The sequence below is a fragment of the Squalius cephalus genome (assembly GCF_949319135.1).
Source record: "Squalius cephalus genome assembly, chromosome: 12".
In the NCBI taxonomy this organism is placed as follows: Eukaryota; Metazoa; Chordata; class Actinopteri; order Cypriniformes; family Leuciscidae; genus Squalius; species Squalius cephalus.
In genome coordinates, this window is record NC_137133.1 from 13,283,433 (window position 1) to 13,297,993 (window position 14,561).

At 36.0% G+C, this 14,561-nt stretch overlaps 2 protein-coding genes across 11 annotated transcripts in view; one reads left to right on the forward strand and one right to left on the reverse strand.

Annotated features, from left to right (window-relative positions):
• trappc8 (trafficking protein particle complex subunit 8) overlaps positions 1–10,106 on the reverse strand; it is a 69,448-nt gene extending 59,342 nt beyond the window's left edge. For 3 of the 9 annotated variants that reach the window (XM_079889069.1, XM_079889068.1, XM_079889067.1), the window contains exons 1-3: positions 9,815–10,106; positions 4,894–5,088; positions 2,720–2,803 (exon numbers count right to left, since the gene is read on the reverse strand). In XM_079889069.1, the coding sequence (XP_079745195.1) occupies positions 2,720–2,803; positions 4,894–5,088; positions 9,815–9,971 (436 nt within the window). In that variant the 5' untranslated portion in view covers positions 9,972–10,106. Of the gene's footprint in view, positions 1–2,719; positions 2,804–3,193; positions 5,089–9,814 lie in introns of all 9 variants that reach the window. The other 6 variants (XM_079889071.1, XM_079889070.1, XM_079889075.1 and 3 more) reach the window with 3 other exon arrangements.
• A 1,007-nt stretch (positions 10,107–11,113) lies between these two features.
• rnf125 (ring finger protein 125, E3 ubiquitin protein ligase) lies at positions 11,114–14,405 on the forward strand. 2 transcript variants are annotated; one of them, XM_079889092.1, is made up of 8 exons: positions 11,114–11,316; positions 11,844–11,931; positions 12,048–12,136; positions 12,216–12,551; positions 12,629–12,679; positions 13,264–13,372; positions 13,594–13,701; positions 13,808–14,405. In XM_079889092.1, exons 1-8 carry the CDS (start codon positions 11,234–11,236, stop codon positions 13,874–13,876), a joined length of 933 nt encoding a protein of 310 aa, XP_079745218.1. In that variant the 5' UTR covers positions 11,114–11,233; the 3' UTR covers positions 13,877–14,405. The 2 variants fall into 2 exon arrangements, with proteins under 2 accessions (XP_079745218.1, XP_079745217.1); XM_079889091.1 differs by lacking the exon at positions 13,808–14,405 and having other exon boundaries at positions 13,594–13,801.
• Positions 14,406–14,561: the final 156 nt, after the last annotated feature.

The window sequence follows — 14,561 nt, forward strand, 5'->3', positions numbered from 1 at the left end:
TCTGATTGGTGTCTCATGAACATAACATTATACAAGCCTATTATATAAGCTTCTTACTAGGTTCAGAAAAACCACAAGGAATTTTTGAAAATGTGTTTTGCATATTCTAAATCCAAAAGTTTAAATAATATTCAGCTAACTTTTTACTTGTCCGAGAGCATTAGTGTATTTATAGAATGTAAAAATATATGTAATGTGTACAGAAAGTATATATACGCAAGTTAACTGCAAGGTAACCTTGCCATATACAATGAAAATCTGTAAATGTTTTAATATTATATGAAATTTCACTGTAAAATACTGTAAAATTCGTTTTTTGAAAGTAAAAATTATGAATTAACATACAAACCCAAATCCAGAAATGTTGTGACATTTTGTAAAATGCAATAAAATCAAGAATCTGTGATTGTTCATTCTCTTTAACCTTTATTTAACTGACAAAAGTACAAAGAAAAGATTTTCAAAGTGCAGCTCAGAGATCCACTTGTTGATTTCAAACCGCGTTTTTGAGACCTATTCAGACGGTAATTGTTTCTCACGTGGATGTCTGTAAAAATAAATTTGCATGGCACCTCAGTGATAAAACTCATGCAATCGAATGGTGAATTATTCACGGTGAAGGAGCAGGTTTTGTGATCCTATGAACCCGGGAGCGCGCTGCTTATGTGGTCAGTCGCATGATTGTCTGCTGTAAATAAAATGTCATATGCTTGCAAGGGCGTAGATTTGGTTTGAACATTGGGGGGGTTGAAGTTTGGGTCTGCATATTTTTCATGTGATGGTATAAATATTGGGGGGGTTGTAATGCATAGATTTAAATATTGGGGGGGTTATCTCCCCCCCAACCCCCCCACAAATTACGCCCCTGTATGCTTAGAACAATACGAATAAATTCATATTTAATTTAATAATAGGAAAAAAGCCTAATGTCCTATTTATTTTTTGATTATTTAAATCTCCGGTTTAAAAATAGGAAGATATAAAATGATTGTCTGTATTGTATCTTATCTCAAAATGTGAATTTATCTCATTTTAAAAATGTGAAAATTAGCGGAAACAATAGTCTTTTATTTACATGAGTTAAACACAAAGCTTATTTTTTAATGTTTAATTGCTGCCATAATAACAGCCCATTTCAAATGTTAGCATGCTTTTCTTCTCTTTCTCTTTTGAGTGGTGATGAAATATTGTTCTTGTAAATACTTTGAATCGATCTCCTTGTAAACTCAGAAATGTGGATTCGGACACAAATTCAATTTCCACACGACCTTGGTATTAAAAAAAAAAAAAAACAGAAGGTAATTCGGCCGGGGATTTTCATGCGAGTGGTGGGAGAAAAACACAGACATTCTGGATTCGTACAGCAATAAAATCACAGACTAGCCCCTGTAAATGATGAAAATACCTTGCGACCCTATGAGAAACAAAAAACGTTCGAATAGGGCTTTTGGTTCACTGCAGTTTCAAGGAGAAAATACTCAACAATGGTGTTGACTTGTGAATTTACACATTTGTCTTAAAGCATATTAAAAACACCACATGGACATACATTAAAACCTTGATTTCCACCACAGGATGACTTTAAATAAAGGTTAAAGAGAATTAACAAAATCACAGATCCTTGATTTTATTGCATTTTACAAAGTCACAACTTTTCTGTATTTGCAGTTGGAAAACTTGTGTTAAAAAAAAAACTGTAAAAGGGCATTCCCAGAAGTCTTTGAATGACTCACAATATATGATTATATTTTATATAAATACTTTATAGTTTCTTCTCCTTTTTAGAATCAGTAATGTACAATAGGGTGTTTAGCGCTACATTTTCTGTTATTCAGTTAATGATTATTGCATTATTTTAGTGCCGAGTGTTTCCCAGATTGTGTTTTGTCTGTGTGCATGACCCGGTGAAAGTCTATTTATGAGTATTGGCCAAGTTTAATGCACAAGCCACTTACAATGAATGAACAATGATTCATCGTGTGGCTTTCAAGCTTACCACCTGTTCATATTATTATGGTGGTACATCAGTACACTTTAAGGTAAAAATCTGATTTTGGTACGCATCAAGTTGATTGGTTTATTAATATCCTTTAATTAAATATACGGTTATAAGTTGTTTAATATACAGGCATCAATATGCCATCCTGTAATACCTGAAATATTGTCATTTCCAGCAACCACAGCTGCCAGTATTTTACATTAAATTTAACAGGATATTTCTTACAGTGTATAACAAGAAAGAAACCAATATGCATGTAAAGTCAATCTCTACTTCACAGCAACAGGAACAGTGGATCTACAGAGAGGAGGAGACACTAGACTAGAAAGCAAGACAGATAAAATGACTCATTGAGATGAAAAACTTACAAAACGAACTGAACCAACAAAAAAAAAAAAAAAAAGACAGTCGAAACAATCGTTAAATAATGTCTGACTCTCAACTGGAACACAAACTGATTGGATATAATGAAGAAATCTCTAAACCATTAAATGAGTTTCACCACAATGAGTCATTTCCCTTGGATCTATCTCAAACACACACAAGAAGCTATAGGACCACCACCAACATCCTGAGAAAAAGGAGGAAGCTGGATTGGAAAGAGGAAAGGAGATTTAGCGGCAGGTGTGCTACGGAGCGAGCTAGGCCAGGAAATGATTTGGAGAAGGCGTCTGAGGAAAGCCCTCTCACGCACTCCCAGCACGGGAAGGACGGGAATACCTGTGTAGTACTTGGACGAGCTCAGTTGGGTGAGTGTTTCTTTCCAGTCAGAGTACCAGGGAACGCTCGCTTTGACCGTGCGGTCTGAGAGGAGAAGAGACAGGCAGTCTGATTAAAGCTCACTGACAGGAACCACAAAAGCCTAACGCATCCAAAACCAGAAACACAAGACACAGCCAGTAATGTGCATTCATCTACGCTCATTCAGTTAAAAGGAGGATGCGGCTGGTGTAGTTTGGCGTGTTAGTGTCAGGGCAGGGATTTGTCGGGGCTTTAGGCCCACCTAAGTGATTGGTGTAGCAGAGGGGCTAAGTGGGGGGGGCGGGCTCTACTGGCAGCCTATGATCTGAGAGGGAACCAAACACATCACACTCATTGTTTAAAGGGTTAACAGCACAGCACAGCACACATGTGTGTGAGACCTGGCATACACACACTGAAGGAAAGCATGTGTATGACAGTAAGAGCTCTTACCAAGAATTCGTCCACAAGAGAAGTGTTTGGGGGGAGAAAATTTGAAAAATGAAAAACAAGATCAGAAACGATAAATCATAAATGTGTAATGCAAACCAAACCCTTTAATTTCATGGACATTTATGACATTGGATTCTCACTCTTTTCCTCAAGGGCTCTGCTGCCCTCATCAGGTGCTGATATGAGAGACTACTATGAAGCGAGTTCCATAAAATACAATAAAAGCTGATATTATGCGACTGCTCATACATAATTCTCTCCTCAAATGTTTACATATCCTCTGCAGATTTAGAGAAGTCTTAACATTTAGCCATTTAACAAAATTCATAAATGTCTGTAAAAAAAAAAAAAAAATCAGGATAAATGTGCAAAACATGTTAGTTACATTAGGGGGGAAACCATGCTGAACAGACATAGATAAAACAGTATAGTATTTATTTATTGTTAAAGCCCTTTCACTACAGTGTTCATGACTATTTAAATAGTATAACATTTGTATACTATAAAATCTAAATTTAACACATTTCTGATGTCTACCATTACTTTGACAAACAATGTTGCTGCTAGACGATATTGAAAATGTCAAATTTACTGTCAAATTAGTCATGCTGATGTTACAAATGAAAAATAGGCCGTAAGATTGCATTTACACTAAGTGAAACCAGCATATTTCCTTAGCGATATGCTATTTACACCAAGTGAAAATAGCAATAGATTCTATTAAAACTATGTAAAAATAGCTATATTTTCTTTGCAAAAGGTGTAAATAGTAGTTAGATGCTATTTATACTTAGAAATAGTGGCAGATACTATTTGCACCTCAGTGTTGTTGTACATTAAATGGTATGCAATAAAAACAGAGTGCAAATTACTATATTTATTCAAATTATAAAATGGATGCCTCTTTATTAGGACAATAAAACCCTCCCTACACCTACCCCTAACCAATAAACACTATTATTAAACACGTTAGACATTTTATTTCCACTTTTCGTATATTTTCTTAATTTCTATTGAAAATAAATGTCTTTCCAATCTGATATGTGATGGGAAAAGGGAGTAGAGCGAGTTCGAACTCGGGTCATTTTGCGCCAAAACTTTCTACCACGCGCCTTAGCCCTACACTATTGCTGCTGTAAATAATCCAGCGACTTATGTATTTTTGTCTGTCCCAAACAAACGTCAGCCTCTGCCAACAAATAATATATTATTTTGAAAAGTGTAAATGAAGCGGAAAACAAAATCACTTCATTTGACCTCAGACCTTGCATGCGTTTGTTTTCTCCATGTCATTAAGCAGGCTATTTCAAATGGATCACTGAAATGAGACCTTTTTTCTTCTGAGATTTTCTTAATTTTTTAGTTTAACATTATGGTAATTAGTCAAGACATCCCTAGTTTCCATAAAGAACGTGTATCTTGTGATATACATTGTTATCAACCAAAACGAAGCATACTGAGATATAAATGCTTGCTTATATTGCCCAGATTCATTTATGGCTACTGAAAAATTCAACAAATAGCCACATACAGATTCTGCAAGAACTGTAAATATGTTGCATTAGGAAACAATCTGTCAGTTCCTGTTTCTGTTCGCTTTAGGACATTCCACTTTCCTCCTTTAAAAACGTGGCAATAACATAATCAGGTCCTCAACGGATTTCCCCACCATGAACAGAAAACTCTTCACAAGCACTTACCGCTGATGTTGAGGTCGTAGTCTCCAGCCGAGATGACGTTGGCAGGCGAGCCTTCGGGAGGCTGGCAGACAGAAACCGCCTGGCTGAGGAGCTTTTGCAGCTCTGGGGTCTGTGGAGGACGTGTGTTGATCCCAGTCACGCTGATCCGGAGACCCTTCACCACAACCACCTGGTTGTTGGGATCACGCAGATGACCTACAGTTCAGTAACGAGGGCCAAAAAGGAAGAAGGGAGAGGAGGAGGAAGTTTGTCAGTTGAAGTAGCTGATGCCAAATTTATAATAGTAGTATTGTAGCTGAAGCTTTTATCCTAGCCAACTTAGTGTCCAGCAGAACCCAAAATTGGTTGTTCCTGGGCCATGAGTTGATTATCAAAAAATACATTTTCATATATATTTTTTTTAAGTTTCCTATTGTAATATATTTTAAACCGCAATTTATTCCTGTGATGCAAAGCTGGATTTTCAGCATCATTACTCCAGTCTTCAGTGTCACATGATCCTTCAGAAATCACTCTAATATGCTGATTTGTTCCGCAGGAAACATTTCCTCTTATCAATGTTGAAAACAGTTGTGCTGTTTAATATTTTCATATAAATACACACATACATACACAAGAAACACAATCACATGGAAAAGAATGTTGTTGACATTTTATTTATTTACACACTGTAAAAAATGTTACTGCTATTTACTTAAAAAAATTATGGTAACTATATTACACATAATATTTTTGAGTAGTTAAAGCTTGATTTCATTCATGGAATCTACCTGAATAAATCATGTAAAATGCCCTAATTTATTTAGTCTATGACATAATGAATTACAATTTTTTAGTGAAATGTGCTTTTTTATTTGAAGTATTTTTATTCTCAAAATTGTGTGAAGTCAAGTGAATGGATATGACCTGTTTATATTTAACTTTGAGATATATTGTTTTATAAAAAAGACTGTATGCTGCTAGGACAGCACAGAATCAAACTTGTTACTGCACTATCATTAGCAGAGTTATTGCTACATGTATGTAACAATATGCTTCAGAATATTAAAAAAATGCAGTTATTCACAACCTAACCATAAGCCCTACTCTTCTGCACAATGGTAACGATCAAAACTTTAACATAATAGAAACTCTTTCAAATGTCAAACATACCTGAACATTAAACATTAACAGATGTTTCCCTTTACTCAAAAACACATGAAATAACACTTAATTTCAAGATTTACTCTCCATTTCCAGCCATGTGCAAAGCATGCTGGGAACAAACAATGGTGTCTCAAAATAAAACCGCATAAATGAGCTAATTCTCTTAAAATAAATAGGTAGCCCCTTTTCCTTAATTTTATGAGGTTTATCAGTTCCTCAATTCAATTGTGTGTATGTTTCCTTAAAAAAAATAGGAAAATGCATCTCTTGGTGTGAAATGTTCTCAATATTTTCAATAAAACACTGAACCACAATTTTCTTAATAAAATATACATAATATTTGTAATGATCACCTCAATTTTTTTAATGAAAATTACTAGACTCATGATTAATTTTTTAAACCTTTGTAATTTTGTACAGCAATATAATATAAAATTACTTAATGTTAATATTGATTAATGTTTTGATTACTAATATTGATTATATTTTCTGACTAAGGTACCGCTCTGAAAAGGTACTATTCTATTTTTTTGTAGATGCTTTTGAAATGATATTTAATAATATAAGCACTATATTAATTCAATTAATAATTAGCAGTGGACAAACTTTGCAGAGAGTATTTAGGATTTATTATTTCCTTATTATACAGTGCATTATGGCTGCCTGTCAACTCAAATAAATGGTTGATTTTAAAGAATGGCACAACGCAGCTGGGTTTCCACTAAGCTTATGACATCTGCCCACCTCTAGACCTCACCTCATCCCTCTTCATCCACCCTTCCCTGTTCAAATATGTTCACACCCTCTTCTGAACACTTTCCAATAATGTGCCCGTGTTTTCTCATTCCACACTTCACATGATAAGCATAACACGCAGAATAAAGATGAGACTTTGCTCCTCTGCTCCCATGGCATTCCTGAATAAATCCAATCACATTACCGAGGGACAAACACACACACAGACAGAGAGCACTGTGTTCATTTGGGTCACCATAACTGTGTTAATATAATTTCTACGAATCCACAGCTCACTGCAACATATGAATAGAAGAAATTGTTCTTAGTGTCTGAAAGAGTTATCTGCTAAGAACAGACAGACAAGTGAATCAGAGCAATAATGACTGACTATGAGCTACAACAAAACATGTGCCATATTTTCCCACAATTCCTTAATGACCGATATTCTGTGTGTGATGTCGTAGCTCAGACAGGGATTTAAAAGCTGTTCAATGACCAGAAATTAAAAACGAATAAAATAAGAAATGGGCACAAAGTCCCTTCCAATTGTTTCAGAGTAAATGCTGGTAACCAGCTAGTAATGTTGTTTTGTTCCAATAATTTTCCATTAAATTAAAGAATTTGTTGCAGTAAACTTTCAGAATTACACCCCGTGCGGGTCTGCAAATCTTTTCATCGCCCATCATGTGTTCTTCTGAGGGGTTCCTGTCTCCAGTGTCGACAGATTCTGTAGCAAGAAGGCAATTCAGTCAATTTTGTCCTTATCGGGTTGACATTTGGAATATCTCACAAAAATATATTTTCTGCACATTTTGTTTCTAATCCCTGTGCTAATAGGAATACTTCTTGTGGTAAGAGCAACTGACATTTTTGAAAGAGCAATTTAAAATGGCATCTGTTGTCAAGTGTACACTACCTTTCTTTTTTTTTTTTTTTTTAAGAAATGAAGTAACTAATAATTGTATTCTGCAAGGATGTATTAAATTGATCAAAAGTGACATTAAAGACATGTATAACATTACAAACAATTTATATTTCAAACAAATATTATTTCAAACTTTCTATTCATCAATGAATCCTGGAAAGATAAAGTATTATGGTTGTCACAAAAACCAACTGTTTTCAACATTGATAAGAAATGTTTCTTGAGCATCAAATCAGCGTATTTGAATGATTTCTGAAGGATCATGTGACACTGAAGACTGGAGTAATGATGCTGAAAATTCAGCTTTGGGAATAAATTACATTTCAAAAATATTTTCAAATAGAAAACAGTTCTTTTAAATTTTGATCAAATAAATGCAGCGTTTGTGAGCATAAAAAAAGCATTAAAAAATCTTCCCGACCCCAAACTTTTAAGCAGTAGCGTATATCAGTATTGCTTTGCGATTTAATGGCAACATTACTATCACAGACTAGTACGCTAATGTAAACAAGCGCTGCAGTCTTCATAAATTGAGCCAGTTGATCTGATTGCCTGCCTCTTTAGGATTATCCCATATGCTTTACTAGATATAGGCTGGTAATTAACAACACAGACCTTTATTTCCGTGGTAATCTTACCCTCACCAACAGAGGAATCTGATCTGTGCTGTGTCTGTCTTGAGTCTCTGGAAATCAGATCGGATTTCAGGTTGTGACCCTTTCCTGTCATTTGACTCAGGGCTGGATTATACTTACAAAGGAAACACTAAGGACATCTAGCGCAGGGGTTCCCAAACTTTTTTTTGTCAGCTGAACCCCTTAGATGTAAATTGTTTACTTGAAGTACCACCTGAGATTTTAAATTAGTATTTCAATAATTGAAATTAGTATTTCAAACAATATATATATATATATATATATATATATATATATATATATATATATATAGTTTTAAATCTTAAAAATGAAGATTGTTTTATTATATATTACTTTAAAAATATATATATATATATTTTTTTTTTACACTGCAATGCTACTATTTTTGCCTTAAATTCTACACTTTCAAACGTACAGATCTTTGCATTTTTGTTTTGATGAAAATACTGGTGAAATGCTGTAAACGGAAATGAAAGTGAACAGAGCACACTGCGTTTCCAAAATGGTAAACTCACTGCACATGCAACAATTGTGTCGGTGAGAAGCAGCATTTACTGTGAACTGAGCTGAAAACACTGTGAGATGTAGGCTAATACAGTGCTGAGCTTTACTCTAAAACATGCAGCACAACAACAGACTATATACATATTTAATCAAATTGCAGCCTTTGATTTGATAATCACACTAAGTCATATCATCATCATGTCAGCCATATCATGACCAGTGGAGCCCCAGGGACTCAAGGCGCAGAAAGCTCCAAATTTCTAAACACACACACAGCATTTGCCCATAGGGGCCCCGGGCCCTTCAGAATACAGTGCAAGATAGGGCCCAGAAAACTATATAACTAATGCTATCAACCAAAACATGACCATTTCACTTAAAGAAAGAGGTCTGCCACTATGATCGACAGTGGCTGGGGAACCTCCAATGATGCTTGGCCAGGGGCCTCACCGGACAATGATCGGGCCCTAAAACTCTAGTGAGCTGCCAACCTAGACAGCATTTTTGGGATGTCTCTCAAAACTTAGTGACCCACCTGTTTAGACAGTATTTTGGGGCGTGACTAAAAATCCAGTGAACTGTCTATCTAAACAGCATTTTAGGGCGTGTGTCTCAAACCCTACTGAGCTGCCTGCCGAGACATCATTGACAGTGTGTCTCAAATCCTAGTAAGCTGCTATCCAAGAAAGCATTTTAGGCATGTCGCACAAACTCTACTGAGCTGCCTCTCAAAGCATAACTAAGTTTTAATGGCACCTAGTCAGTTTTAGGCAATGTAGCATAGGCAGACAGCTCACTGGGTTTTGTGAAAGTGTAGTATGCGTGTATGTATAACACACAGCCTGTTTGTGTGTGTGTGTGAGTGTGAGGGTGTATGTATAACAGCCGTCTTCTCGAATGATAAGCAGTTGTGATGCGTGATCCGCGGTTGTCTGCTCAGCTGGGTTCTTACCCTCGGACGTCAGGCGGCAGAAAGGCCGCAGCAGCTCGGGGAAAGTCAGGTTGTTTTTGCGGGTCACTCTCTCCGCATCCTCGCTGCACAGGACGGCCACCATCGGCACGAACGAGTCCTGGATGAACTCCTGCACTGACTGCACGCACTGAGCCATGAGCGCGGGCCTCGTCTGTTCTTCACCGAGCTCACGGGTCTGCTGTTGACTTGAAAACAAATACCTCCTTTACTGACAGCCGACGGCAGACATGTTGAAATCCACTGCTGCCTGCTGATCGATTTTGCCCAAGAAGCTTAGCGGCGGTCAGGTGATTTCACTTCCGCAATAAAATAAAAGCCCTACTTCTTCCATAATAAAAGCCCTGTTACCCGTAAATAACATTTTACTTTAGGTATTTATGATAGACAAAGACAGACTGGCAGATTTGTAATACAGGGTGTTGAATAAACACAACATTTGTGTAAAAAAGTGTAACATTAAAACTTAGTGAAACTCTTTTCCAACACGGAATAAAAAATAAAAACTGTACGACTTTTTGCTTGCAATTGCGAGTTTATATCTCACAATCTGTCTTGTTTTCCTCAGAAATCCCAGTTATGAACTCGGAACGGCTAGAAATAAAGTCAGAACTGCGAGATATTGTAAGTTCAAAATTACAAGATGTAAACTTTTGAGGCAGAAACAAACTTCAATAGCTACATAGGCTATAAACGAACCTGAACATATAATCAATGTTGATTGTTGATACATCTTATATAATGGGTGTTAATTTGACATTGAGGATTTTGTGTTTTAGACAGACAGGTATTTACAATGTCCCAGCATTGTGAAGGTGAGTCAGCAATTGAACGGTATAGCCTACACTCTTAAAAAATAAAAAAAAATTTGTTTTTTTGTTTGTTTTTTGCACTGATGGTTCCATGAAGAACCTTTCACATCTATTGAATCTTTCCATTTCCCAAAAGGTTATTTATATTGGAAAAAAGTTCTTTAGAATATTAATCTCTAGAACCAAAAATGCTTCTTTTATGTCCAGTATTAGGCCTATGTAAATGCATGTACCAACAAATTAATGTACCAACAAAACTATCTCCTATATTATCAATTTATCAGTCTGTTGCTTTCATACAAAAATGTTCATTAACTATAGACAGATTTTGAATTGCATAAAAAGCTTAAAAGATAGGCCTATACACATTTCTTTCAGTCTCTGAGTCACGTCACTTTATTTAGAAGACGGGTTCCAGGTAAAGGCGGTCTCATACAGTATTTATCACCAAGAAAAAAGAAAGTAAGCTGACATTACAGAATACACTCCCTCTTTATGGCAATAAGGAAGTTGACTGTACTTAAGCAATTGCAATCTGAAAGTCAAGATATCAACAGACTACAGCCAGCAGACAGCTGAAAATTTGGACATGTCAGCTTCAGAGGAAGAGTGTCCTGTGTGCAGAGGGAAAATAAGTAATCCTTCTCAACCTTCACCATGCTGTGGAAAGGTGTAAGTGTGGATTTATATTTCAAAATATATAGTGATTTTGGTTCCTTCATGTGGACACTTCAAACAGACAAACTTGTAAGTCAATCAATCTTGTAAGTTTTTAAGACATAGGCTATTGAACATAACTTAACATGATAAATATTTTGTAATTTTATACAGAAATGTCTTGTATGAAAAAAAAATGTATATATTTGTAAAACTGATAAGTGATCACAGATGGAACTCACTGAATAAATCACATTTTCTCCAAAAATGCCTTTGTAGGCCTATTTGGAAACAGTGTTTATGGTGGAAATTTCTATTATTTGCTCTTTTTTCATGTGCTTTTTTTCATTTACATTCTTTCCTCCACATATAAATATCATTTCTGATAAACAACCTGAGCTATCAAAAGTGAAAGTATTTCTAAAGGGAAATTCCATCACATGTTGGTTACCTCTGTTGACAGCCACTTTTATCTTCTTCCTGATGATAGCTGATTATTTTACTCTCTCTCACACACTCTTTGTCTTTCTCTGTACTTCTAGATTTTGCCAGAGATGCCTCAATCAATCTTTTCGATTCAGGACTCACTGCCCATACTGCAGAAGCAATGTTTCTGCAAATAATTCACTGGTAATAATTAAATGCCCTGTGATAAATACCAGTATTTCTGTAAGTGGAGTTCATTAAAGACTGAATGCTTAAGAATTAATTTTTTTTTTTTTTTTTTTTTTTTTTTTTTTTTGCAGCCTTCTAGTAGAAGGCATCTGCGCCAAATCCTGCCAGGGAATTTTGATGCAATTAATTCAAGAAGACCTGTAGGCTCAAACATACAGACGTAAGTCTCAGGAAAATTTCAACATTTAGTGCCTTTTCTGTCAAACTCGAAAGAATTTACCATGCTTTTAAACCAACAGTCTCATCAGCCAACTTCAAGATTCACAGGCACAACAGACAAACGCTGCCGCTCAAGTCAGTCTGCCCAATCAGGCTACCCTGGCACCTGCCCCACAAAACCAAGCCCGTCCTCTTTTAATACCTGCCACACGGCCCGTTCCAACGCCACGGATTCGAGTTCAACCTGCAAACGTAGCCACCTTTAATGCTACCCCAGGGGGTCTTTTCCAAGCCGCCCAAAGACCTGCCCCGGCTCCACAGCTGCCAAATCCCGTCCCACAGCTGCTAAACCCCATCCCACAGCTGCCAAACCCTGCACCGCCCCAGCAAGATTTGCAGGCGATGCTTGATGATTGGTAAGTCCCATCAAGAGGATAATCGTTTGATTGACTTAGACTATGCTTGGCTAACTCATATTTTGTTTCATTCACAGGCCATGGCAAACGGAGATCACTCTAATGGAAAATAATCTTCAACCTCAAGGGTGAGGACATCTGTATATCCACTTCCACCCACTTTTCATAAACACACTGCACTGCCAAAAGCATGTGGAAAACCCCTTCCAATGAAACCCTTTGACTATTCCAGTAAAGCATACGATGACATTCTAGAGCAGGGGTTTTCTTTTAGATGCCAAATATGTTTATTGCCAAAAATGTGCTCATTTCTACTCATAATAGTACTATATATTAATTAATTTATTTTATTTTTTAATATTCAGTTTATTTTAATCTAATGTCATAGCTTGATCTAATTTTATTTATTTATCTAAATCAAATCTGTGTATATAATGCACAAGATTTTGATGTTCCTCTTGTTAAGTTGGTGCTCATATTATAGAACATTTTTCAGATTTTTCTTGTCTGAAATATATTTTCTTGTCTATATCTATATATATATATATATATATATATATATATATATACACACACACACACACACACACACACATAGGCCTATCACAATTGCATAAAGTCTGTAATTTTTTTTAGCAGACTTGAGGCATTATGCTATAAAAAATGTAAGTTTTTTACTTTCTCTCTCTCTCTCTCTCTCTCTCTCTCTCAGTTTAACTGTGAGGACATTTGTGTGTCCATACTGCCAGGATAATGGACTGGATGAACTCGATCTACGCGATCACTGCAATGACCGTCATGCCAATGACAGCAGACGTGTGGTCAGTCAGGGTTCTTAGAGTGATTCTAATATCCAATGTGTTGAATAAACTTGCAGCGCATTCATTTGAAACATTAACTAGTTCCTTTAAATCATATTTATCTCCGCATTCTAATTTGAGAAAGTATTTTAACTAGCCTACGCCCGGCCGTCAGTTTCAAATGACTCAGCAAGTGCTGACTATACACTCAAGATTGTTGTGTCCTCTCTGGCGCCCTCTAGGTGTGTCCAGTGTGTGTGGCGACACCTCACGGTGATCCACAGTACTACAGCCGTGACTTCGTAGGCCACCTCAACCTGCGCCACTGCTACTACATGGACGATATATCTGTAAGTCATATACACGTACACAAATCAAAGAACTTTTCCCCAATAAATATATATTCACACACACTGTCAATGTTTAACTGCAATCCTTTATTTCACTGATCCGCAGAACCTGCAGCAAACCGATGAGATGAACCTTCAGTGTGCAATTCTAGCATCATATATGAAAAACATTTAGAGCTCATTTTCAGAAACATAACATGAACAACGCTGTTCTCTGGGTTTTTTTCTGGACAGCATCTAAAATAAGTTTGTATACAAGATTTTGGCATAATCGTGAACAACAGTTGAGAAGTGATTGATAAGTTGAAGATGTGATATGAACTATTTACCAATAGGCTATGGTTAGAAATTTTGATTGAACTGCTATTAAAGAAAAAAAAAAAGTTGATTATCTGATTAAGATATATTTTAAGCTGTGTTGTGTTTTCATATGACACCATTTCATCATATAAATTGAAGTTCTTTTCACATTTTCTTTCTATACGATATGCTATTGATCATGCTTTTAACAAGATTTATCAGCTGAAAACATTTTGCACAGTTTAGCTGTTCTTGCACTTTCTTTTTAGATATAATATAGTGTGCAATATACACTTTTTGTAGGGTATAGGATGTATCTGTGGAATAATGTTTGAATGAATTATTTGAATGACTTCAGGGTCTGCACACTGCAAATATATATTTGTGAAATAAAAGTTACTGTGAAACAACCTTCTGTGGAAATGTTTTCATCGCAGACTTCATGAAGTGCGTTTATAATTTATATAGTGTGCAATTAAACCTCAAACTCTAAGCCAAGTCATTATCAATAACTACTTTTATCATGTAATAATATCATGGTGACTGTTGGGCGATATGCT

What these genes read in the sequence shown, in the direction of transcription:
- rnf125 (XM_079889091.1), top strand. Translation starts at nt 11,234, where the DNA reads ATGTCAGCTTCAGAGGAAGAGTGTCCTGTGTGCAGAGGGAAAATAAGT. An exon ending in GTAGGCTCAAACATACAGAC is followed by an intron (nt 12,137 to 12,215) that starts GTAAGTCTCAGG and finishes TTAAACCAACAG; the next exon opens with TCTCATCAGCCAACTTCAAG. An exon ending in CAGGCGATGCTTGATGATTG is followed by an intron (nt 12,552 to 12,628) that starts GTAAGTCCCATC and finishes TTTCATTCACAG; the next exon opens with GCCATGGCAAACGGAGATCA.